The following is a 27,781-nucleotide window of genomic DNA, read 5'->3' as shown; positions in this document are numbered from 1 at the left end:
ACCATGTGGGAAACGATACGGCCAACAAAAAATTGTTCGACATTTTTGTTTCTCCCTTTCATGATTTATAAATTTAGATGTAACAACAACAAAAAAAACAAACAAAATAAAATAAAAACGAGCGTAAAAAATTGAAAATTTTACACACGTTATCATTATAATGATAATCATCATCATCATCGTGATGAACGAATCGACCAAACAAAACAAGAGAAACCATCGATACTAATCGTTTGAAACAACACAACTCAACTTGTAATTTATTTTTAAAAAAGAAGAAAAAAACGATTATTTTGTTTATAATAATAAGATTTTTTATTAATTATTATATTGATGATCGAAATATATATTATATTCAATAATTCATTCATTCATTCATTTTGTTTTGTATTTTTTAATATTGATTTTATTTTATAATGAAATAATAATGATAATAATAGCAATGAAATTACAGTTTATTTAATAATAATAATAATAAAAGAGTGAAAATGAGAAAGAGAGAATTTGAATAAAATGAAATGAAATGTTTGTTTTGTTTTGTTTGAAAATGAAAGAGATGCTGTGCAACAATTTTTGTTGTTATTGTTTTGATGATGATAATAATATTCAAAGCAATCGTCAATAATCAATGTGAAATAAGAATTTTTTTAAAAAATTTCCGATTGTTATTGATCATCATCTTGTTGGATATGAACCAAATTTGATTTCAATATTTTCGTTCAGGTGATAATCAAAAAAAAAGAAAAGAAAAATTATTGACGTTGATAATGATGAGGGCATTTGCACATTTTTTGTCAATTTATATCGCCAACGAACCGTTGAAATAGGAATTTTTTTTATTTTTGAAATGATGATAATGAGGATGATAATCAATTAATTAATCGATGAATAATTGTTGTCGTTGATGATGATGATAATTAAAAAGAGATACAAAATGTGGCGTGAGAAAAAACAACCAAACACAACATTATCCAAATGAAAAAAAACAAAAGGAATAATTATGAAGAGAATATATATTTGGATGGATCAATGATGATGATATTGTTGTTGTTGATTGAATTGAAATTCCTAATCAATGAAAAAAAATGTTGTGTGATTTAGGAATTAAATAATGATAACAACGTATATTATTTTTTCGTATGTTTCGGTATTTTCTTTTCTCTCTGTATTCTGATACAGATACACAGGAAATTGGCAAAATAAAGATGATCATTTAAGAAATTGTGAGAGGTATGTTTTAGTGAGAATTCAATTCAGCAGCAGCAAAAATTATATGTTGAATGAGTGTTTGTTTGTATCGATGTGTGTGAATCAGGAACAACAAAGAAATTTGATTGTTTTGAAAAAATATTTATTATTATTTTTCATAATGATGATGATTTGTGAGCCCATATTATGCAATAAATTTATGTTTTCAGTGTTTGAAAGTGGGTGGACATATATGATACATGATAATCATCATCATTACAAGCAGCAACAAAACATCGATTGCGTGTGTGTGTGTGTTGTAAGTGTTTGCCTAACACAGTCTACGTAGAGAAAATGAAAAAAAAACAAATACCTAAATTTATTTAAATTTTAAGAAGCAAATTACAATATGTGCAACATGTGTGTGATAGCTAAAATTTTTAAATTAAAATTACATAAAAACGATAAAATAAAATACAAATATGGCAAAAAAACAAGCTAAAATTGTCGATTATCGATGATGATGAATGAAAGACCAGCTTTTGAATTTCATCATTTAAAGAAAAAAATTTTGATTTTTTTTCGGTTAAAAACACACTTTTTACCAATAATAATCGGACGATGTTGTTGCTGTTGCTGCTGCTGCTGCGGATGCTGATGATAGACCAAAATATGGATGATGATTGTTGACATTGAAATTGATATTAGCATTAGCATTATTATTATTATTCATCATTAACATCATTGATTGATGATGCTGTTGTTGTTGTTGGTAATTAAAATTATCCATACGGCGATTATATGATTGCTGTTGTTGTTGTTGATCATTTTGATTAATCGATTCACCCGATGAATAGATTTGATTTGGATAAACAACATTATTATAATTATATAATGATTGTTGTTGCTGTTGTTGTTGTTGTGAAATCATAAAATAATTATTCTGATTCGATATTGATTGTCGATGATAATGATCTAGATTTGTTGCTGTTGTTTGTGATGAATTGATGAAATTGGATTCAAATTGTTCATCATTCTCATCTTGATCATTATCATCATCAACATCATTATCATTGATTTCTTGTTTAGTAAGTATTGATTTATTATCAATCATCATATCTGTTTGACAATTAAATGATTGACTTTGTTGTTGTTGTGATTGTTTGGACTTGTTTTTCATTGATTTTATTGGTTTAGACTTATTGTTATTAATTTTTTTCGATACTATCGATATATCCATCATATTATCATTGATTGTTGATGATTTTTGTTTTGTTTCATCATCCTGATCATTGTTTAAAATATCGTTGTCATCACCATCATCGATATCGTTCATTATTGAATTTTGATTAGATTTTTTTGATTTTTTCCTTGAATTTTTTCTTCGAATTCTTTTATCCGATGATGATGATTTAATTAAATTATTCTTTTGTTTATTTTCCGTTGTTGTTGATGATGATGATGATGAATTATCATTCAATGTTTGTTGCTCATTTTGTTTAGATAATGTTTGATTCTTAGTTTGTTGTTGTTGTTGTCCATCATCATCAATCATTTGTTGTTGACAATGATTATAATTATTCATTCCATTTGACGATGAACAACTACCTGATGATGATGATGATGATGATGATCTAGATAAAGTTGTACCGGGAAATGTTCCATTATCATTTTGTTGTTGATAATCAATTGGATATGATGATGTTGTTGTTGCTGCTGTTGTTGATTCTTTGGTTGTTGTTGTCATTGTCATTGTTGTTGTTGTTGTTAACGTTTTCGACAAGAATGATGAATTAGAAGAGGAAGAAGAAGAAGAAACAGAGGATGTAGATCTTTGTTGTTGTTGTTGTTTATGATGATCATCATCAGCATCATCAACATCAACATTGTCATTATAATTATTCAATGATTGATTATAACGATTTTGATTATTTAATAATAATGATGATTCTTGTTGCTGTTGTTGATTCGATATAAATGGAATAAAATGTTGTGGTTGTTGATTATGTTGTTGATGATAATTTGTTTGTGATGAAAAAATATCTGCTGCTGATGCGGATGTGGATGCGGATGAGGATGATGATGAAGAGGAATGTGAAATAGGAAGGGATAATGGTGGATGTGATTGACTATTCACGGCGACTGTGACGGCTATATTTGAATGTTTATCATTATCATTATCATCGTTATTGACAATGCCCACATCATTATCATCATCATCATCATTTTTGATTCTAGTTTGACATTTGATCATCCTCATCATTGATGATTGATCTTGATTATCATTCTGTTGTTGATAAATATTATTTATCGTCGTTTTTGTTGATGATGGTGATGATAATTTTGATAGCATTGATAATGGTGAATTCGATCTTATATTACGTTCATATTGTTGTTGTTGTTGTTGAAGATAATGTTGATGATAATTATTATTATTATTATTATTATTCGGATTAAACATCGATATCAATGATGTTGATGGTGATGATGATGATGATGATAGTGATAATGAGCCGCCCAGCGCCGCTTGATGTCAGTGTGCCGTTAATGATGGATGCGTATGGATCGAATTAGGACCTGTTAGATTTGGATTCATACCACCATTATTTCCACCATTACCACCACCAGGATGACCAGATTGATGACCACCATTACCTGAATTCATATGGCCAGGATTTGGTGGAGAATAAGGCGGTGATTGTGGTTGATGGTGACCATGATGATGATGATGATGATGATGGTGTGGATTATGTGGATGATGAGGATGATGATGAGAAAGATGGCCATGTGTCATTGATAATGGTGGACTACCACCACTATGCATTGCATCATCTGGTGGTGGACTCATCATCATTGCTGATGTAGGCGTACCATCCAATTGTCCAGTTGGTGGTGTCATACGCTTTTCTTTTTGTCGCCTATTACAAAACCAAACTCTCACCACTTCCTTTTCTAATTGCAAATGTTCAGCTAATGATGTTATTTCCTGAGCTGATGGTTTCGGTTGCTTGTGAAAATGTGTTTCCAACGCTCCTTTCACTGAAACTTCGATTGATGTTCGTTTTTTTCGTTTTCTTCCTTGAGCAGCAATCTTATCGATTGATGTTGGCGAACCGGTCGTTGAATCCGCTTCCTCTAACCATTTAGCTAATAGTGGTTTTAGTTTGCACATATTTTTAAAACTAAGCTGTAATGCTTCGAATCGACAAATCGTTGTCTGCGAAAATACATTGCCATATAATGTACCTAATGCTAGGCCGACATCGGCTTGTGTAAAGCCTAATTTGATACGTCGTTGTTTGAACTGTTTGGCAAACTGTTCAAGATCATCCGAACTTGGTGTCTCTTCTTCACCGGCACTTTCAGTACCAGTGACACTACCGGAATGTACACGAGGTATAGATGAATCGGATGATCCCAATAAACCCATGGAAAATGATGATTTATCATCCAAACGTGATGCTAAATCATTTTGCATCGATAAACTTAGATCACTACCAAGACCGCTATGACCACGCATAGCAGGATGTAGCATTGATGCTTGACCACCACCAGCAGCTGCAGCTAACATACCATTCATACTTGGATATGCCGCCATTGAATGTTGATGTAATGGCGAACCACCATTGCTATGTGTAGGTGGTGGTGGTGTACCGGTATGATGATGATGATGATGATGTTGATGACCAGGCATTGTCAATGACATTGGATGCCATGTTGGTGTCATTGAATGTTGAGGTGTTCCACGATGTGCTGCTGCATGTACATGATGAGCTGCGGCTGCCGCAGCTGCTGCAGCCGCATGTATAGATGCTAAATCATTTGATGATGATGATGAACTTGTACCATTCTGGGATTGTACATGTCCACTATGTGTTTTGATATCCGGACTATGATGATGCATATGATGTGGATGATGAGCAGTATGATGATGGGCATGATGAGCATGATGCATACCATGCATTACACCGGCTGTTGCCCATGGATTTGACATTTGCATATCAGCTGCGGCGGCTGCGGCTGCCGCTGCCGCTGCAGCCGCTGCTGCTTGTCCACTTGATGCTGCATGGCTCATTTGATGCGGTGATGATATACCACCTGATATAGATGATGGACCATGCCCCGATTGATGATTAGTACCAAGTGATGTCTGTAAACCTAATGATGATGACCAATGATGTTGACCTAATGCTGTTGCATGTCCATTTGCTTGTGGATGCATTGAATATTTAAGATCAACGGCTGCAGCCGCTGCTGCTGCTGCTGCTGCAGCAGCCGAAGAACCTGATGATGATGATGTTGTTATTGATGATGATCCTCCAGATGATTGTGATGGTTCACGTCCATAGCCACCACCTACAGCGGCAGCCGCAGCTGCCACTTGCATTAAATGTGCCTGCTGTTCATGTGCACTGGACAGGTGATTTAAATATGGTGATGATGAACCAGTGGCCATTTTTTTTTTCTTTTTGAGAATTCAAAACTTTCGAAGAAGAAGAAAAGATAAAGAGGGTATTTGTAGCTTTATTTTCAGGTTTTTTTTTTATTTCAAACACAAAAAAAACACAGACACAATTGTTATACGATGATTAAAATCTTTGATTTTTTTTGTTGTCCAAATTGGATAACAATCTAATCAATCTAATCTGAACACACACACAGACACCGCAAAAGTCATCAAAATGAAGGAACGAAAAAATCGTCAAAACTTTGATGTCACTTTGTCGTCGTAGATGTTTGATATGTTATTTTTCGTTGAATGGTAGATAGGATGTCTGTAAATCATTGCAGGTCAATTTGAACAGCAGCAACAAAAAAATAACGGTCGAAAAATCAAATTTTTTTGTTTGTTTTTGCTTTCAAATCCAAAAATTTAATCAAGATAATTTGATTATTTTCGTCCTGGTTATAAAGGATAAAATAAACAACAAAAACAAAAATTTAAATTAAAAAAATTTTATCCAAAAAATAAAAATAATAAAAAATCTATTTCATTAAATTTAAAAATCTATCAAACGGCCCTTAATTGATGATAAAGTCATCATTTTATTGATAATGATCAAATCATTAAACTATGGGTCTCTTTTTTGTATTCTGAACATTTTTTTAAATTTTTGACCTATGATAATAATTGAAAGTATTCCCGAAAACTTTTTTACTAATCAATAAAAAAGTTTTGCGATGAATTTTTTGTTTTGTTTTCATATTTTTTGCAATCGATATATGATATTTCGGAAGAGAAATTGATATATCCAAATATGAACAAACAAACAAACAAAAACCACCACCACCATCACCAAAACATCATTTTTTTATGATTGACCGATTTTATCCACCATGAATCATCAAAGCAAATCAAGAAAAAAAAACGGAAATTTTTTTTTTTTTGGCAACAGTGTTGGCCCCGGTGAACAACACAACATAACCTCTATGTGTGCATCATTTTCATGATTTCTTTGAATTTTCCTTTTTTTCCATCATACACACATCAATAAGTCAGGATTAGATAGGAGATTTGCTTAGCGAGAAAAAAAGGGGCAGAAAAAAAGAAGGCAGAAAAAATTCAATGGCCAATATTGTATAATTCATCGTGATCATCATCAAAACATCAGTTTTAGTCTCCATCATCATCGTACAACAGCCAATATCTTTACATCGACGACCGATCAATCGACGATCGACCAAGAGCAGTCAAGTTATCCGAATGAAAAAAAGAGAGTAGTATATATCTTCAGGATCAAGAAAGAAGAAAAAAACTAGCCAGCTAGCTAGTTTTTGGTCATCGCCGTCATCATCATCAACATTATCATCATCATGATCGTCGTCGTCGTCGTCGAAGACTTTGAAAACTTTGTCCAAAAACGATAACAACATTGAAATGAAATTGATTTGAAACGTTTTTATTTTACGTTTACGTTTTACGTTTCTTTGGATAATTTAGAAGAAAAAAAATTTAGCCATTCGATCAAAGATCAAGCAAAAGATGATGATGTTGATGATGATAGACAGCGGGATCAAATGAACAAAGTGTGGGGAGAAACAAAAACAAAGTGGAGAAATCATGGCTTCAATTCTTGAATGATGACGATTTGAAATACAAACGATGTTCATTCATTTCATTTACCTGGCTATTTTGTTTTTGTGTGTTTAGAATTGATAAATTGATTTGACAGCAATCGATATCTGAGTGCGAGAGAGATGGATAGATAGATTTCAAATTTAAAGCTCTGAATTAAGAAATTATTCGTTTTTTTCCGTTAGATTTTTCTTTTCTCAATGTCCAACAAAATTGAAAGTAGAAATTTTGAAAAATTGAAACTTTTTTCTTGTCAGAAAAAAAACTTGCAAGACCAATCCTCTAGCTGCTGCTGCTTCTGATGTTGTTGATGATCAAAAACTTTAGATGTCAAAATAGCCAAAAAAAAATCAAAATCAAAAAAACAACAACTGTCAATCATTATTGAAAAATTTTTTTCTTTTTCTTTTCTTTCCAAGAAACAAAAAACAAAGATCATCAAATAAATAGCCATCAATGTTATTATAGTCGATATCGATACATCACTTAGTGATGAACGAAACAATACAGAAAAGAAGACAGAAAAATAATACCCACTGTGTTGTCCGATATGATGATGTTTTTTGATTGAAATAATCCTGACCTGTACACCAAAAATATCAATAGATGGATGACAATCATCCAACTATCAAGTAAAACAAAACGAAAAATTTGATTAACAAAATTCAAAATTTTCAAAATAATCAAATAAACAAATACCAGGATATTCATCATCATAATCATCGCATCAATATCAAGTCAGTCAATCAGTTTTTGAATATTTTCACCGTGTTGGTGTGTTATATTGTTAATCACCTGTCATATTCATCATCATCATCATAAGCAGCATGATCTCATCATCATCAACATCAAATATGATTGACAATCTTAAAAAGATTTTCCTATCTATTCTAACAAGGTGATTGCATCGATTTGACATTTTGACATTCTTCTTCTTTCAATTTTTTCGATTCATTTCTATTCTCAGAACGATTAACAATGATCATCAATGATGATGATGATGTTAAGTTTTTTTTAATTAATTTAACTTTTTTTGAAATGTCGTTGTTGTTTAATGCAAACAATAACAACATTTCAAAACAAATTAACAAAAAACGATGATCAGAAAAACAAATAGAAATAGAAATGACGCCTACAACAACAAATTGTATTTCATTCAACAAAAAAAATTGAATGAAATACACTCAGCATGCTGCACTTTATTTACTCTTTTTTTCAAGTAAAAAATCGGGTAGGCGAACCCGAAAAAACCAAACAAAAACCGGACTAGGTAATCTCATTACACACACACATCGAATGTTTTTTTCACTAAATGATGATAGATCCAACAAGTGGAAAAAACAAACGAAACGAAAATGTAAACAATTTAAAATCATCATTGATGGTGGGCTAAATATTTTGTTGTTTGCAGCTAAATCAACAATATTGGTTTGAAAATTGTTTTCCATTTTCACTCCGGTGGCCATTTTAAAATGACTACTAAAAAGCCAATCTTTGGTTTTTGATTGAAAAAAATTCAATTAAAGAATTTTTTAAAAATTCATTCTTTTCAGTTTGTTTTGATGAAAGAAAACTAGCCAAATAAACAAAACGCCTACACACACTTTATATAAAGACACTGGTTTTATTTTCTTGCTTGATTGAAGACGAAACAACAGCAACAACAAAAACTTTATCATAGATGTTTTTCCTTTAAGATTTTTTTTTCGTTTGGTTGTTTGTTGTTTATGTTTGTGATTTTTCGCGAAAATTCCGGTCGGTTAAAAAATCATCTACAAAAACAGCATCAAAAATCAGTAGATGATAGCAGTGGTAGGCAAAAAAATGAACAAAAAAAACAGCTTGAAATTGAAATTGACACAAGGATTGACCTTTTTCTCACCTGGCCGATAAAATAGATTTTTTTCGTTTTTATTTCGAAGATGAATTAATGAATGAATTTAAAGAAAAAAGTTCAACAACAAAATTCAAATCGGTCATCATTATTCGTTTGGTTTTTTTCCTGATTTTTTCAATCGGGAAAAATCAGGAAAAATCAGGAAAAATCAGCTGCACAAAATCAGAAAAGAATTTCAATTTCATCGACAACCAAGCAGAAGAACAAAAATCGAGAAAGAATTCTTTTCAATTTGAAAAAAAATTGTTAAAAAATCAATCAATCAGAGTAACAAAAACAACAAAATTAATCAGATAATCAACTGATATGGATATAGATGATCATCATCATCCGATCGATTTGATTTGATTGATTACACCAAATGGTTGGTCGTTTAACATCATCTGAATGGAAAAATCAATCCAAGAAAACTATCCTTGATATTTTTTTATAATCAAAAATTTTCAATTATTGATTATATTTGAAATGTTAGATGAGAAAATGAAAACTTGAAACATTGGTTAGTTGATTGGTGATGTTTTTCACTGATTGGTGAATGGGATTATCATCACCAAAAAAAAACCGTAGATCAAAAACCATTTAGTAAAATAATAAGAATAAAATCCACACCTTAAAACGATTAATCGATCGATTAATTATTTTTTTATTGGGATTTTCATTCTTCCTAAAACTAATCCATCTTAGCTAAATCTATCAGCATTGTAATCCTGAATTTAAGCAGAAAAAAGAATTACTATCTTTAATGCGGATTTGTATTCGGTAAAATACGTGAATTGAATATTCATAGTCATTTTCATCAACAACAACAGCACGTACCTTTTTTTGTTATTGAGCTTATTGTCGAAATGATGACTAGGATGCGCAAATTAATTTATCGATTGATTTTTGTTGTTGTCGTTGGAAATAAAAGTTTGACAATTTTGATATTTAAATTAAAATTTTCACAAATAACTGAACAGCACATTGAATCGAAGAAAAAACACCATGTTTAATTGATTAGTTCAGATAATATCGATGATTATGATCATTATTATCTAAATCATCTTAATGTCGATGTTGTTATCATGTTTGCTGTTGTTGTCATCTTTTTCGTTGTCATTGATGATGATGACAACAATTTTGATGATGATGTCATATCGACAACGATGATGATCATGATCATCTTCATCATCATCATCATCGCCATCATAATTAATTTTTATTTTTTCACTTTATAAATTTTAATATTTCAAAAAAAACAAAATTATTTTTCCTTTTTCGTTTGTTTGTTACGCTTTAATTTGTGTTCATTTCATATGTTTTACGAACATTCAGTGAAAAAAAAACACATGATGATAATGTTGTTGTTGATGGTCGTCAGCATTTTTTTCTTCTAATTCAAATGACTCATCTTCACTCATTAAATGATGCTTTCAATGAATTTTTTGGATCTTGTTTCTTCACTTATTTTGTCCAAATTTTTATGTGAAGCCAATTTTTTTCCTGAAAAGAAAAAGTAAAAAACAAAGTTAAATTTGAACAACTACAACAACATCAACAAAACACATTGATAGAAAAGATTAATTGATTTTTTTCACTGATGTTGATGATGATGGATCATCATCATCATCATCAACATCGGTTGAATTTCCTTGTGCAAAACTAAGATCATCATTTTTTTAAACTCTTTACAAAAAAATTTCACTTTATTTCAATGAAAAAAAACGATTGAGATTTTATCGAAGATTTTATTTAGTTGCTAGATAAATACTGATAGTGATCGTTGTTGTTTTCTTTATGGCTGAATATTTCTGAACAACATCCTTGTGTAAGTAAGTGCGTGTTGCGTGTCATGGTGATTGTGGGCGTACAATTTCATCAATGTTTAATCATTTTGTCAATTTGTTTTTTGAATTGAATCCAATCATAAGAAAAAAAGGTGATCAAATTGATGATTAGCCAAGTTATTGATCGTTATCGGATTTTTTTCCAATGATTAACCCTTTCGATACGGTTTTGTTTCCAAGAAAAAATTGCTCAGGAAATCCATTATTTCTATTTTAAAAAATATTTAAAAAAACAAAAAAACGTTAGTGAATATTGTATACATTGTAGCAAAATTTTTTAAATGCGAAAAATTTTTAAACCAAAAAAACATTATATAATTATATGTTTTCTGATTTTATGAAAGGAAAAATTTATTTTTATTATTTCATTGACAATTTAAAACAAAAATCAAAATGGTAAAATGCATCAATGATAGTCATGATGATGAGAATTTTGACTTTTTTTTAAAAAAATGATTGATATTTGTCACATTTGAAAAACGAAAGAAGAATTCTATTTGAAAAAAACAGTCGGAAAAACATTATGTTAATAATAATTTGTCTCAGTGTCAATGTCGCAATTTTGTTCTTTTTCTTGCATAAAATTAACATAAAATGACAATAATCATCATTATGTTGGCGAAAAAAAAGAAGATGATTTCAAATCTTTTCACTTTGTTTCTTTTTTTTGCTTCGCATGTCTTGAGAAAAGCAAAACGACAAAAATTCAAATTAAAATCACTACGAAAAAAAACATTCCATATTAAAATGATAAAATCAGTGAAAAAGAACATATTATATAAACAACAACAACAACAGCATACAGATAATAATATTATTGTATTATAAATGATTATAATTAATTAATTATTTAATTAATTAACTAATTAATAACCATAATTAAAAATAATATCTTGTTGTTGTTGTTTTTTTCGGAAATGATAATGATGTGTGGTTGTTTTTTCATTCAACTCTCTCTCTCTCTCTCTCTCTCTCTCTCTCTCTCTCTCTCTCTCTCTCTCTCTCTCTCTCTCTGCTTCATCATTATCATCATCCTAATCATCATCAACAACATTTCGTTGTCGATATACAAAATGCGAAATGTGCTAATCTAAATCTAAATGTAATGTTATGTAATAATAATAATAATAATAATTTTTTTCTACTCGAAAATGATGTTGATGATGATTATGATTATATAACCGTTTGTTTGATAATTATGTTGATTATTATGCTGTTGATGGATGTTAATCTTTCGTTTTTTGAAATAAAACAACATGTGAACAATATACTTTAATGAATTAATGTTAACAACAAAAAAAAAGAGAAAATAATTTGCATAAAAAACGATGAATGGAAAAAACCTTAATTTTTTTCAAAGTTTTAAATCAAATTTTTTAAAACAAAAATTTTCGGAAAAAAATCATTTGCTCAATCAATCAATTTGATTCGAATATTCAATCAAGTGACTAAATCGAAAAAAAGAGTAAAAATTTAAAATGATAAATTTCAAAATAATCAACAACAACCATCAATAAGAAAGGAAAAACAAAATTTTTGTTTCGAATTAGATTGCCATGGTGAAACAAACGAACACCGAAATGTTTTTTTTTGACTATCAAAAAATGACCATTCTTTTTTTTCAGGCACAAAGCTTTCCGTTTCTCTCTCTAGCTGACTGCATTGAAATATTACGTTTTTGTTTTTTGGTTTTCTAATTTCATCCATACAACAAACGGATCAAAACAAAAAACAGAAACAAAAAAAAATCCTCATTTCGTATTCTGATCATATGAATTCCATTACTATTTACGATTATTATGATCATCATCATCATCAACATGATGATGATTTGCCTTTTTGCTGCTAATCATGTGTCTAGTCTTTTTTTGTATACACTATATGTTTTTTATTATTATTATTTAGGTTTTTTCGTTGTTGTTGTTTGGACATTTAGTTTAGTTTTCATTGATAGATAGATACGTTTTCTATCTATCTCTCTCTCTCTCTCTTGATTTCATTTCATTTTGATCGTTTGTTGTTGTTTTTTTTATGGGCGCTAGGGCGTCATTATATAATAAACAAATGTATATTGTAGATATTAAAAAAACTGGAAACCAAATTTTTTTTGGTTACCAGAATAATATATAGAGAGAAACGTGTGGACGTAATATGTGAATGGTCAACACATAATTTTTTTACATTCACATCCTCTCTATTCACATTGGAAAATGCAAGGATCATTCAACCATATCCAGAAAATATATTTTGTATGTGAATTGAAATTGCAATGTACAATGTGTACGAATGAATGCATTGAATCTCATTTGCATTCAATGTTCGTACAATGAATACATGCTTGAAACAATTTTTTTTTTTTTGTTGTTGTTCGGTTGTTATTATCATTATATTTGCTGTTGTTGTTGTTGGCTCTATTTTGATCAGTTAAAAAAAAGAAAAATTTGTAATGATGATGATGATGGTGGCGGCTATTTCAACCAGAATTCAATCACATTTTCTTGATGTTTATTTTTCATTCATTTAGATGAAAAAAATAAAAGAATTTTGTTTTGAAAAACAACATTCCAATCAAAATACACGTTTTTATCATTATAATTATGACTATTATAATGATAATGATGATTATTATTAGTTCGATGAGTATCTAGAATCGATATTTTGTTTGTTTGTTTTGATTAAAATAATTTGTTTTTTTTTATTGGCTATTTCAACTCATAATATCAAGTTCAATCTGTTCAGAAAGAAAAAATGTTTTCTTTTTTTCTGTTTTTGTTAACTTATTGCCTTCAAAAATTTCGATAGAAATTGATGACATCTGAATTGAATAATGATGATGTTGATGTGTGTGTCTGTGTGTGCGAAGAAGATGAACTTGAAAAAGAAAAAAGTTTTTCTTCTTTTTCCAACTTTATTCTGATTGATTGATTGATGCTTAAAATCGACTTTAACTGAAAAACTGTGCCGACAAATTTGATTGCATAACAAACATAAACAGAAAAAAAAATCTTCAATGAAACCGCATAACGGGATTTTATCGGTTTTTTCTCTCTTTTCTTTCATTCGTAATCGAAAAAAATTTTCTTCTGTTGTTGATCATTATCAATTTTTGATTTTTTTTCGATTCACTACTGAATTGATGCGATATCATTGCAAAAACAAAACAAAAAAATAAATTTGAAATTCAAATTAGCCGAAATTAAATTTATTCAAAAAATTCAGCAGAAAAAAACAGAAATGCCGAAAATGAAAAATTCACACGATTGATTTTTTTTCTTTCTTTCATTTATTCATTGGATCAATCAGTTAGTGCTGGTTTTCTCAACTTGTAATTGAATTCAATTTACCTTATGGATGAAAATTTAAATCTTTTTTTTTGTTTTCTTTTCTTTTGAGAAAAAAAATAACAAATTTACCAAAATCAACCAACCACATGGATCATTTTTTGATGATGATAAAATTAATGAAAAATTGAAATTATCAATGACAAAACTATACCATCATAGAATCAAATATTTTAAAATAACTGACAAAAATAAAATAATCAACCACCAACATATAATGATTGATTAACATAAATTTGAATTTATTTGTCTCATCATCATCATCATCATAATCATCATCATTTGATCATTATCAATCATTTAATATAGATATGATCTTGATAAACACATCAAGGTAAAAATTTGTATTAAATTACAAATGATTTAGCATTACGATTGATTCATTCATTCCGTTTTTATTTTTGATCATTTTTTTGCTGCGATCTGATAAGCTTATCTTTTTGTTTTCATCTTTATAATGATGTTCGTTTTTTTATTGTTCAGACTAATGATTCTATAATGATAATGATGTGATATAATAATAATGATAATCAGAAAAAAAACAATCACAGAAAAATTCATTTAGTTATCAGTTGGAAAACAACAACAACAAAAATTCTGTTTTTCAGGAATTTTTCAAACAAAATCATCAACAACAATAGATTTTCTTCAAAAAAAGGTGTATTTTGATTGGTTGAATTTTGTTTTTTATCAAGCCCAGAGAACAAAAAAATCATTGATAATAATGTAATGATATCACATTATTATTAGATGACTATATAGTTTGATAATGTTTTTTGTTGTTGTTGTTGAGAATCATCATCATATAATCATCATAATGTATTGTTGATGTATATATAGTTGTTTTTCCATTCACATACATCATTATTATTTTGAAATAACCAACAAGCTTGTTTCTGTTCATGTTATGTATTGTGAAACCAATGATTATCATTTTTTTTTTTTTTTTTTTTGTTTGATCAGGTTTTGGCCATACAAATTCATTCATTCATTTCATTTCATTGACTATAACACACAAGGAAAAAACGAAAAACAAATTGACAATCGAAAAAAATACAATACAATAATAGGATAGGATAGGAAACATGAATGATCGACAAGGGATAGTCATCATGATCATCAATGATGATGATCATCAACAAACACCGAACATAACATAAACAAAACAAAACAACAAAAAACCTATTAGAATGACATTGCAATAATGATGATGATGATCATATAAATGATAAATTCAACCAAGCGAAAATGAATATAAAAAAATCGAAACAGAACAACAGGAAAAATAAATTCAGAATCATTCCACCAACCTGAGAGAAAGAAAAAACGAATCCAAATCCGAAACCGAAATTGAACCGGCCCTAAAATCCGAAAAACAAAAACCATTTAGCTGATTAGCTGGTGGTGGTGTTTATGCCAGAAAAAATAATGCGGCTTTTTTTTTGTTTGGTTGATGAATTCAATACCATCATTATCATCATAGAATTCAAAAAAAAAACCAAGTGAATGAAAAAAAGTCAATGTTCGTTTCGTCGTTTGATTATAGAGTTTATATTTTGAACAAAAATTCATTCAAAAATTATTCAATCCTAATTCATGTGAACAACATATTATTAAATCAAAGAAAAGAAAGAAATTTTGATTTTGGCTTTCTTTAGTTTCTCTATTACAATCCTATATCCAATTAAAGATAATCATCATCATCGATAATTGATTTATTCGATTTTGATGTTTGAATCTATAACCAAAAAAAATTGTTGTAATCAAAGAGTTTTTGATTGATAAAAATTTACACATTTTTACTAAAATGCACGCTTAATTTTTTTTTGTTGGTTACCGTTTTTCTTTTGTCTGTTTGGTGGTTTAGATTTGATTTTTCACCGTTCCATAGATCCTGATCCATAAGAAGATTATGTTTTATTTTTATGTTGTTCACAAGTTCAGGCCAAGCTACTATTTCAACTACATCAAACTATGTGCACACAAACCGGAGGAATTGAAAATCTGTCTATTCAAGCATATGTAATTTAATTGTAACCAATTATAACAACAACAAACAAACAACAACAACAACAAACGACAACAATAGTTGATATTGAGCCTCCTAAAAACAACCGTTCAAATATTCGGTGGTTTTGGTTTTGTTGTGAATTAAATCAGTTGAAATAATGATGATGATAATCATTTGGGAACAACAACAAACAAACATAGAGGATTTTTTTTTGGGTTCCAAAATCTATTTCAACAAAAAGTAAATGTGACAATAATTTAGTAGCGAAAAAAAACGATTATTGAAAATAAATTCACCACCAACAGAGTTTTATCCATAATCGATAGATTTTCTTCCTTTTGCCAAAACTCAATGTATGTGTGCATGTGACCCGAAAAAAAAGAGATTAACACTTGAATCATTCATTTGAATAAAAATAAACCATATATGACCTGTATGATGATAAATCCAAGTGATGATGATAATAATATAATATAATGGGGGAAGGAAAACGAATGTAAGATTTTTTTCTTTCTTTTAGCCCGAAAAAAATTAGTTTACCATACAATGGTGTTAACCTAACCAAAGTGTAGGCAAAACAACAACAACAACAACAACGAAATCAGAAGGTGTTTTTCAACCAAACTAAACCAACCAAAAAAAAAAAACATATGTAACGTCTATTGTATTAAATATGAATCACATATAAAAATTTTAACACTCTCTCCTCAATGAAAATTGTCACATTTTTTCTCTATTCAAAGAAAGAAAAAATCATTTTATTCCAAACAAATGAAATGGAAATAACATGTATCCTGAAAAAAGGAAAAACTTTCACACAATACGGTAGATTAAACAATATTTTTTTTTCGCTTTTTTTCGTTTATCAATTATCAGCCAAACACACACACACATATTTAGTTTGCTTGATCAATTTGTTTGGTTTCTTTTTGGGGTTTTCACAATCATCATTCAATTGATTGATTGATTGATTGATAGAAAATAGTTTCCTAACATGTGATATATTAGTGTGTGTGATGAAAAAAACTGTGAAAATAAGTTTGTAAATGGATAAGAGTAAGTTAGACTTTCATTCACTCCTCATTCAATAAATTGATATCGTTTTTTTTCATAAAAGGCGTGATTTGAATTTAATTGAATTTTTCGTTTTCGGTTTTTTTTCTTGGAAATTTAAAATTCCCACCTATGTTATTGTCATGAACAAAACAAACTGAAAAAAAACTATTATTATGATTCAATAAAAATGATATATTTTATGAAATTAATATACCAGCATGGCAATTATTGTTGCTGTTATTAAGGGGGTTCCAGTTTCAACAACAACAAAGAAAAATAATCCACTACACTCGTTTGTTTTGTTTTGTTTGTTTACAAAAAAAAACGAATTTACATGCAAAAAAAAATTTGAAATTTTTTTCAAGTACTGATGATGTATTTTGAATGATAATTGACCGATTGAATTTGATCAAAAATATTAGTTTTTTTAGTTCCAATCAACAACGAAAATCCCAAACAAAAACATTGTTGAATTTTTTTTTGAAATCAAATCACAACATTCAACTAATAACAACAACAACAACAACAAAAATAAACAAACAAAATTAGATTTTACCCAAAAGTTGTGTGAAAATAAGAAAACACCAACCAGGTGTGAAATTTTCAATATCAAACACAAATCAGTGATTAGCATAATTTAATCGATTCGAAATCAAGAAAACTGAAAAAAAACTAAAATAAACAAACAAAATATTTAAATTTTTTCATTCATTCAAAAATCATTTAATTTTATTCCCGTTTAATGTTTTCTCAATGAGAAGAAGAGATTTGTTCACTTACTTAATCGCTAAGTGTTTATTTTTTGTTTTTTAACTGTGAAAAATTGAAAAAAAAGAAAGTGAGAAAATGGATTTAAATGTTGATTTTGTTTTTGGTTTGATTAAATCATCATTAATATCGATCGGATTAAAAGATAAGGATGTTTGCTTGTTTTAATTTCAAACACACATCATTAATTATGATTTGTCATCATTTTCAATATTGATATTTTAATTTTTTTCAGCCGAAAATCCGAAAAGAAAAACAATTGAAAATTTTACATCTTTTTTCTCTCATTCAACTGGCATATTAAATCAAAAGGAAAAGTCGTTCTTTTCGACCAAATCGACCAATCGAGTCAATGTTTGTCGATGACTGGGCGTCGATTGTTCAACGTACGTAGTCATCATTATTATCATCATCATTATTATTATTATATTATTGTGGTTTTGAGAAAGGAGAGAAAAAAGAAAATTTAAAAAAAAATTAAAAAACTTTAAACAAACCACACACACACACACACACAATACCACTATATATACAATACACTGATGATGTGAATTGTTTAACTTGTCAGTCATCATTCAAAAAAGAAAGAAAGTCTATAAGTCAATGTTGATGATGATGGTTGATAGTTATAATCATCATCAAAGAAAAAAAACATGATTTAAGTATTGTTGATGATGATAATGATTGGTTGGCTGGTTGATTTGGGTAACAACCAATTTTTCGTTTTTCATTTTTGAATTGAATTTGAAAACAAAATGGGGATGTAACAATTTTGGAAAATGGAAGAAAAATAATCGGTTGGAAAAAAACCAGCCTTTTAGAAAAAACAGATTTTCATATTGTGGATAATGTGATATATTTTTCTTTCATTTCAATTTTAAAATTCCAATAATATCGAATTACAAATCAATCGATATTATTATTAATGAATTTACAAACACTAATCAAAGGCACCAAAGTATTTATATTTCTTCCAAAAAAACGAAAACTTGAAAAAAACGAAACATTAATGGGTGCTGATATTTTTTGCGTATTGGGTCAAAAATATTACTGAACACTATTCATCATTACATCATTTAATGTTGTTGTTTTTTGCGCTGGACATTGTCGAAAACAACAACAACAACAGGAAGACGATTGCAATATAAGAAAAGAAAAGATATTGTGAAAGAAAAAAATTTGTTTTTTTTTGCCCTTCTTCAAACATCGTTATCGTGTTATCATCATCATCATTTTTCTTTTCTTTTTCTTTTTTTTCTTCGTCGTCGTCGTTTTTTTTCAATTTGATAAATGATCTTGATCCTGATGATGATGGTGATCAGTATCAGGATCAGGATCAGCTCTCTTATCCATCTCTATCGTTCTCTCCTTGTTTTGCATCATCATTTTATGTGGATTTTTCTTCTGAATTTTCTGTCTTTTTTTTCTTTCGTTCGTTCAGGTTATTTTTTTCAATAAGAAAAATCAATTGGCGACCTTAGCCAATTTGTCGAATGGATGAATGAATGATCAGCTTGAAAAAAGCAGCAGCTTTTGTTCATATCATCATCATCATCATAATCTCATCTTATTCCACACATCCTACAGACAAGTTTTCTTTTTTTATTGGGATAAGATTTTAAGCCATGATTTGCTCTAATATCCAATATGGTATCATATTACATTATCGAGGAAGCAAGCGAGAAAAAAAACTTTGATTCCGTTCATTATCAATCGATTTTAATCAATTCCATTAAGAAGTAGTGCAATATATTTCTGAGAATAACCCCAATCAAAAGAAAATGGTTTTTCTATTCAAACAAACTTTTTTTTCGGTTGAAATGAAACCCACACACACACTGATATATACATGATATATACATGGTACTTTTCTATCAATTTCCTAACCTTGTTGTTTACAACATTTATTTATTTTTTTCAGACATTTTCACTTAATAATAATTATCATCATCATTATTATTGTGGTTTTATCTTTCCAACAACAATTAACTTTTGTTTTCTTCTTCTTCTCCTTTCTTCCTTCAATATTAATTAACATTATCTCATATCCAGAGAGTTTTATAAATGAAATGAACTAGAGAAGAGCAAATGATTACGACAAACAACAACAAACATAATTTGTTTTTTGTTTTGTAACAAATTTTTTGTTGTTGTTGTTGTTTATTTTTTGTCCAGTGAAAAAACAGCAACAACAACAATCCAACCGAAACACAATAATGATGAAAGATTTTTTGCTTTTGTTTTTTCTCTCGCAAACAACAACAACAAACAATAAGTAAAGTAGCCAATTCAAATCAACTATTTCCACCCTCACATCAAAACATAAAAATGTACCATAAGACTGTACCGAAATAGTTTAATTAATTAATTGTCAAAATAAAAAAAAACAAATTAATAATAATAACAGCAACCGCAACAACAACCTTGTTTCGTTAAGATAAATGTGTCTTAACCTGTGCAACAGGTTTAGTTTAGTTTAGTTAACGTTGTAATACTTTTTGTTGATTAACCCTTTGTATGTGTGTTTGATTTTGAATTGTGAATTTAAATTTTAGTGACAATTTAATTCAAATTTTTTGCTAAAACTGTTCATAAAAGCTTGAAGGCATCATTGTGTACTCATCTTTATCATTCATCAACTGATGATGATGGTCATCATTATTTTAATTGATGTTCCAACAACAACAACAACTGATAAAAAAAAACTTGAATAAATTAAAATTTTTTGAACATGAAAAGGAAAAAAAATTAACAGCATACATGAGAATTCATAATTAATTTTTTATTCTCATTTGAAATCACAAAAAAAATCCTTTTTTAACCCATTAACACGAGATTTTATTTTATTTTCATTTTCATTCCATTTATGCAAACAACAACAACAAAAAATCAGTAATCTTTTTCATTTTTGTTGAATGACTATGTTGAAATTTCAGTTTTTCAGCAAACAAACAAGCAAACAAGCTTAGAAGTTTGTTTTGTTTGAAAATATTTTTACAGCCATCATCACTGTGGCATCATCCTTAGACATTAAACAAAAAAAATTGGATGCGGCACAAAGATTTGGTCGAAATAAGATGAAGAAGAAAAACAATTTTTGTTGTTGTTTGTTTTATTGATCCATAATAATAATAATACTGGCAATTTTGATTTTATCAATTTTACAACTTTTACAACAACTTGGAACGTGTTTTCAACAACAACAAACAAACAAACTAAAATAATCAAAATGCCCTAAAGGCAATAGATTGAACATCTTTTCCTTGTTTTTTCACAACAAAAAAAAAAATAACATCATGATATTTATCTGACATGCGCATATTTAAATCCTAAATAATTTTTTTGTTTGTTTGAAATTTCAAAAAATTTTTCTTGCATTTTTTTCTGTTGATTCATTCAATATGTACAGTACGTTTTGGTATCGAAACAAACATTTTTTTGAAAAATTTTATCCATAACATTTGTCCTTTTCCCTTTCCATAAATGATGATGACAAGCAAGAAAAAAAACGATGTTCGGTTTTTTTTTTGTGGGGGGAGGAAATTATCATCATTTTTTAAATGTTACTTGTCAAATCATGATGACTAATCAGAATTAGTTTTTTCTATGTTGTGTGTGTGTGTGTGTTCCATCAAGATCCATCAAACTTGTGTTTTTCAATCAGATAATAGATAGATGTTGATAGCGAAAAAATGTTGCACCGGATTTCATCAATTTAGATTGAAAATTAATGGAAAAGATAGGAAAACTTCATTTCATCATTTATTGATGGTGGTGGGCGTCAATAGAATAAGAAAAATCAAAAAATAAACATGTTGGTATTGTTGATTACAGAAAAAAACATGAATGAAAATATCCCGTAAATTTTATTTTTTTCAAAAAATAAAAACTTTCAGGAAACTTTCTTTCTGGGAACAAAATTCGGACAAAACAATTTTATTTTTTGTTTCTATTATTTAGATTTTTTCAACAACAACAAACGAAAATAAACAAACAAATTCAATGTGAAAATTCAAAAAAAAAAGAATTTTCATTCAATATTTTTTGAAGAAAAAGAAAAAAAATCAAAATCAAATCAATTTTGAATTGAATCGATATTTCTTTGGCTACTTTTGTTTCTTTTTGTTCTATTATTATCCATCATCGTCTGAACGGATAGTAACAATAACAAACGAATTTCATTCAACAACAAAAAAATAGTCGATCAGGTCGTCGATCAGGAAAGTTTCCGTCACAACCAAATCAGAGGTAATCAATTGATCAATTGAATTTAGAAAAGCAAATTTAGAAACATTTGACAATCAAAACAAAACTCGAACCTATAGTCAAAATGTATTATTATTATCATTTTCACAGTTTTCAAAATTTATTTATTATTATCGTTATTGTTATTGTTGTTGTTGTTGTTGTCTTGATTTTTTTTCACACGTTGACCATAATAACAACAACAACAATGATAATAATGATAAACACCCCTTGACAAATTACTGTTTGGCAACAACAACAACAACAAAACTGACTATATTATTTCCATTCAATTCATTTCATTTCAAAGAAAAATCCAGGGAGAATCCAAATAGATTATTTTTGCAATGATATTTTGGTTTCATTCACCAATGATAATCATCGTCACTGTCCAACCAAACCAATCTTTCAACGTTTTCCTTTCTTTTTGCCATTTTTATTTCATTCAAAGAAAAAAAAGAGCGAAAAATTCATAAACACGGGACACATATTGGCGTTTTGAATGAATGAATGAATGAATGAATGGAGAAAAATCAAAAATAATTTATGATCAGTGATCATCACCATCAATTGATTACAGAAAATTCAGTTGAATGAATCAATGGGATCATCGTCATCGTCATCAGCATTATCGTTATAATAATGTATTCATTCAAATGATAATCAGATTTTTTTCATCATCTCCTTCTTTCTCTGCTGAGATCAGTATCGATCATCATCATCGTCATCATCAGATAGATAAAGAAAGTTGGATATTTTGGAAATGAATAGGGGAGGAAACAAAATGGTGACACAGAAATAAGTAAAAAGAAAAAATCTTCTATTCACATATAACGTGTTGAAATAATAAATTTTCTATTGTCATTGATGTTATTAGGCTATCATTATTATTATCATTATTGATATTTTTACCAAATTGGCATTAAATATCCAATCATAGTTCATTCATAGTTCTTTTCATAGTTAGTTATCAATCAATAATCAACAACAACAACAACAAAATAACAATAACCGTGATAATAACCGTAATAATAACCGATGTAATATTAAGTAAATGAACGAATAGAGGGGAATGGCTATAGATTTGTGATATAGAGAAAAGAAAAGAAAAATTTGAAACCATATCCATTGATAACAATAGAAAAATTGAATTTTTTTTTTTCGTTTGAATTCAATTCAGTTCACAGAAGCGTGACATATGGTTTTTTTAGTTCTTTCAAAAAATTTCGTTTGTTCTGCTTTCCTCTCACTCAATTTGTCTTTTGTGACCGAAAAAAAATTATTGTCACCAACATTGTCACATCCATATAGAAATTTTCTTTCGTTTTTTTGTTTTCTATTTTTCGATACCTATATATTCTTTACTCTAGTTATGTTTGAAACTTTGTTATATGTGACATAGATAGATAGAGAGAGAGAGAGAGAAAAAGTCACAATACCTAAGAATTTAAAATGTCAATTGAAAACAACAACAAATGAAAAATAGAAAAAAAAATTTCCGTTCCATTCAAAAATATATTTTCATTTTGTTGTTGTTGTTGGTGCAGTGAAAAAAAAAACTAATCAACAACAACAAAAATGTATCAAAAGAGAAACGAAAAGGTGACAAATAGTGTAATTTGTCAAAAAAAAACAACAACAACAAAATTCAATGTTGATGTTGTTTATGTAATAAATTTATTCATTTTTTTTCAAAAAAAATAGTAATTTTCTCACGTAGTTTTTTTCAAAATTTCTTCGTTGATGATCATCATCATTATGAACAACAAAAAACAAAATGCAAATGAGCCGCATATAATAATTATCAATTTCAAGTTTATTTTTTTCGGTTTGGTTTTGGTTTTTGGCTTGCTTGATTGTTCGAAAAAAAGATGACATTTTTTTCGTTTTTTCATTTTTTCATCTGATTCGGATGACAATCGAGAAAAAATTCTTCAACGTCATTCAATTTTTCCTGATATAGGTTATCATTTATTGGACACTATTGGTTGAACAAAACAAAAGAAAAAAAATTTCTTCCATTTTCACATCACATTTTTGCTTGCTATACTGTCGTTCGGTACTATTTTTCCCATTGGCATACCATACACACACTTTTTGTCCTCATCAATTGTGTGTTATATTCGGGTGTCTCTATTTTTATTTTATTTTCAGTTTAGTTTATTGGTTGGTTTGGTTTGGAGTGATTGAAGCTAACCAAACCAACCAACCAGAAGTAACTATTATCATCATCATCATCAATGATGATCAAAAAAAAACTTTTCAGTTAGATCCACTGATTTGTTTGTTGAATCTATAGACACCGACACCGACACACATACTTGAATATCGAATTCAATTTCAATTCAAATATTGTGTGATATATGGAGTGTGTTTGAAAATCGATGAAGATGATAAACGACAAATAGACTCTATACAGTGTTTTTTTGGGTTGGCAAAATTGAACAAATATTAAAAAAAGTATCCCCATAGACAAACACACACACACAGACTATTTGTATATATCAAATAAATACACCGGGTAATAAGATATTATAGAATTTCACAACTTACATCATTCAAGTTTTAATTCAAACAAACAAACAAAACTATTAATCATCATCATATTGTAATGAATGAAATAGTGCATTTTATACTATTTCTACATCAGTCTTTTCTATCATATAAAGTAGAACTAGGAATAAAAAAACATCATAGAATTTCTATTACACAAAAACTATTTGATTTACCTTCAGATTCTTTTGCAAACAAGCGAAACGAAACAAAAACATTTGAATGCGAATTGACAAAATGAATGAATGAATGAAACAAAATTTAAATTCAAATTTATTCAGGTCTCATTTTTACACATAGTATGATGTTCGAGATTCTGGTATTTACACAAGCTATTTCTCTGTCTCTCTCTCTCTCTCTCTGTGTGTGTGTATGTTTGTGTTTTGTCAAATATCAAACATTATTATCATCATCTCACTTTATGTTTCGAAAACAAAAAAACATTAACATAAGTTTGTTTTTTTTCATGAGTGTGTGTATAATTCGAAATGTTTATCTATGTCGAATAATATTTAGTTTTTTTTCTTCAATCATCATTTCAATAGAAAACATTTATTCCTATGGAATTGAAAATCAAAATAATAATAATAATAATAATAATAATAATAATAATGATGAAGAATTTCACAATTTTCAAACACACAATAGATTCTCGATGAAAATGAAATGAAATGGAAAGTTGGGAAAAAACAACAACACTTTTCGATATAGGGTTTGTTAACTGATTTATTGTCAATTTTTAAATGGGAAAACTTACCATTTAGTTGGTTATTATCATTCAATGATCATATTCGAGTGATGATGATTTTTTTTGTTTTGCCAAATTAATTAAGATGTTGATAATGATGATGATATTATTGACAAATAACGGGATTTTTGAATTTTTTTGATGAACAAAATGATAACACTGATAAAAAATTTCATTTGAAATTGTCGTCATCGATCGATATCGATCGATTGAAAAATTTTTTATCTGATATGTCACACTATCACACACGTCATCATCATCATCATTTGATAGAAGAAAAAAATATTTGATTAAAAAACTGATGAATTAAATTTGAAGAAAACAGACGAAAATGAAGAAATAAAGGAAAAAAATCAATCTTGAATTCAACAAGAAAAAATTCAACAGCAAAAATCCATTGCTGCTGCTGTTGTGAAATTTCTAGCCATTGGAACATTTTGGGGAAAAAATGTACATTTTTTTTGTCGTTGTTTTTGCACATCCAAAAAAAAACAAAAATTTTCATTATCGTCATCAATTTTATCGAAATAAAACGCGCAAGCTTTTTTTACGCTTGTTTCGTCGTGGAGAGGGGAAAAAACAACAAAACTAGCTCGATAGTTCTATCAATCAATTAATATTTTTTTTCTTCAAAATTTCTAATTACAAGCAAGCACTGAAAAAAAACTAGAAAAAAACACGTTAAATGTTGGATGGATTCAAGAAGAAAAAAAAACGCGCACCAATAATATCAGTGACAGCATCCAAAGCAAAAGAAATTTCATTCCATTTTTCATCATCAATTTTTTTTTGCTAAAAAAATTTTTCTTGTTATTGATGCTTACACGCGAATAACCTTCACCAATCACCAATCATCATCATCATCATCCTAATCAAACGCCGCAATCAAAAAATTGAAAACTAAAATACTACCGCTATACACCCAAGCACTTTTTCAAGAAATTGAAATAAAACGACGACGACGATGATGATGTTTTGAAATATTGAATATCGGTTGTGTGTGTGTGTGTGTGTGCAAGAGAGAAACAAGAATGAGAAAAAAAAACAAACAAAAAAAATTCTGATATTTTTTATTTTGGGCAAAAAAAACTAAATTGATAAACAACAACAACAACAAATTGATTACAGCAGCTAAAACTCTTTTTTTTGAAAAAAATTCTTAAGAAAAACATTGAATTTTCATTTTCTCCCCAAATCAATTCATTTTCCAATCAAATCGATTTCTTTGATTTGATTTTTGATTTTTGATTTTTTTTTGTTGATCAAATCAAATGAAACAAAATGATAATGATGATGTTTGGTAAACTTGATGATTTTTGATTGGTAACAAAAATTGATGAATGATAATGATGGAAATTTAAATGATGATTTTAACACACAAACCAATCACAGGTAGGTAAAAAAAAATCACTAAATCACCCACACACACTAAATGATCAAAGTGTACACTTTTTATTTGATTTGACCTTGTCAGATTATTGATGTTGTTGATTTTTGGATGTGAAAAAAATGAAAAATACAAAAAATTTAAAATAAACCCCTTCCTCACCTTTTTTTTGTTTTGTTTTGTTTTATTTTGGTTTTAAATTCTTGTAATTTTTTCTTTGAAACCCGGACAACAATATTTGAGAAAAAAAAATTTCACAAAAAACAAACACACAAAATATTCAATGTCGATCAACGATAAAAATGATGAATTGAAGAAGTAATAGAATCGAAACAGAAACAGAAAAATTGATTTGAATTATAGCTAATCATCATCATCATTAATAACAACGATTATTGAATTGGATTGATGATAAAATCTTAATGTGTCCATATTTAAAACAAATTTTATTTTATTTTTAATTGAATCACATTCACATTGATTGATCATTAATTGTTTAATCAAATGTAATCATTATTGAAATTGATAAAAATTATTATTAATTTTCATTAAATGATGCTGCAGATTAAAAGATTGAATTCAAAATCAAAATCGAAATAGAGAGCAAAAACAAGAACATAGAGAGACGTTCATAATCGTTTGACGTCCAATGTTGAACTGAATGTATATTTTTTTTCCGTAAATT

General features: G+C 28.4%; 1 protein-coding gene across 1 annotated transcript; it reads right to left on the bottom strand.

The window, feature by feature from the left end:
* Nucleotides 1-1,543: 1,543 nt before the first annotated feature.
* LOC113797113 (uncharacterized) lies at nt 1,544-27,781 on the bottom strand. Its single transcript, XM_075819850.1, is given in 3 exon segments — nt 1,544-6,090; nt 9,978-10,643; nt 27,259-27,781. A coding segment is annotated over 1 exon segment (3,855 nt). The 5' UTR covers nt 5,645-6,090; nt 9,978-10,643; nt 27,259-27,781; the 3' UTR covers nt 1,544-1,789.

This window comes from Dermatophagoides pteronyssinus, unplaced genomic scaffold (assembly GCF_027571235.1).
Source record: "Dermatophagoides pteronyssinus isolate colony J.1.1.1.1 unplaced genomic scaffold, Derpt_VIB-CSIC_2022.12 sq0005, whole genome shotgun sequence".
Taxonomy (NCBI): Eukaryota; Metazoa; Arthropoda; class Arachnida; order Sarcoptiformes; family Pyroglyphidae; genus Dermatophagoides; species Dermatophagoides pteronyssinus.
This window is presented reverse-complemented; position numbering and strand designations above follow the sequence as displayed.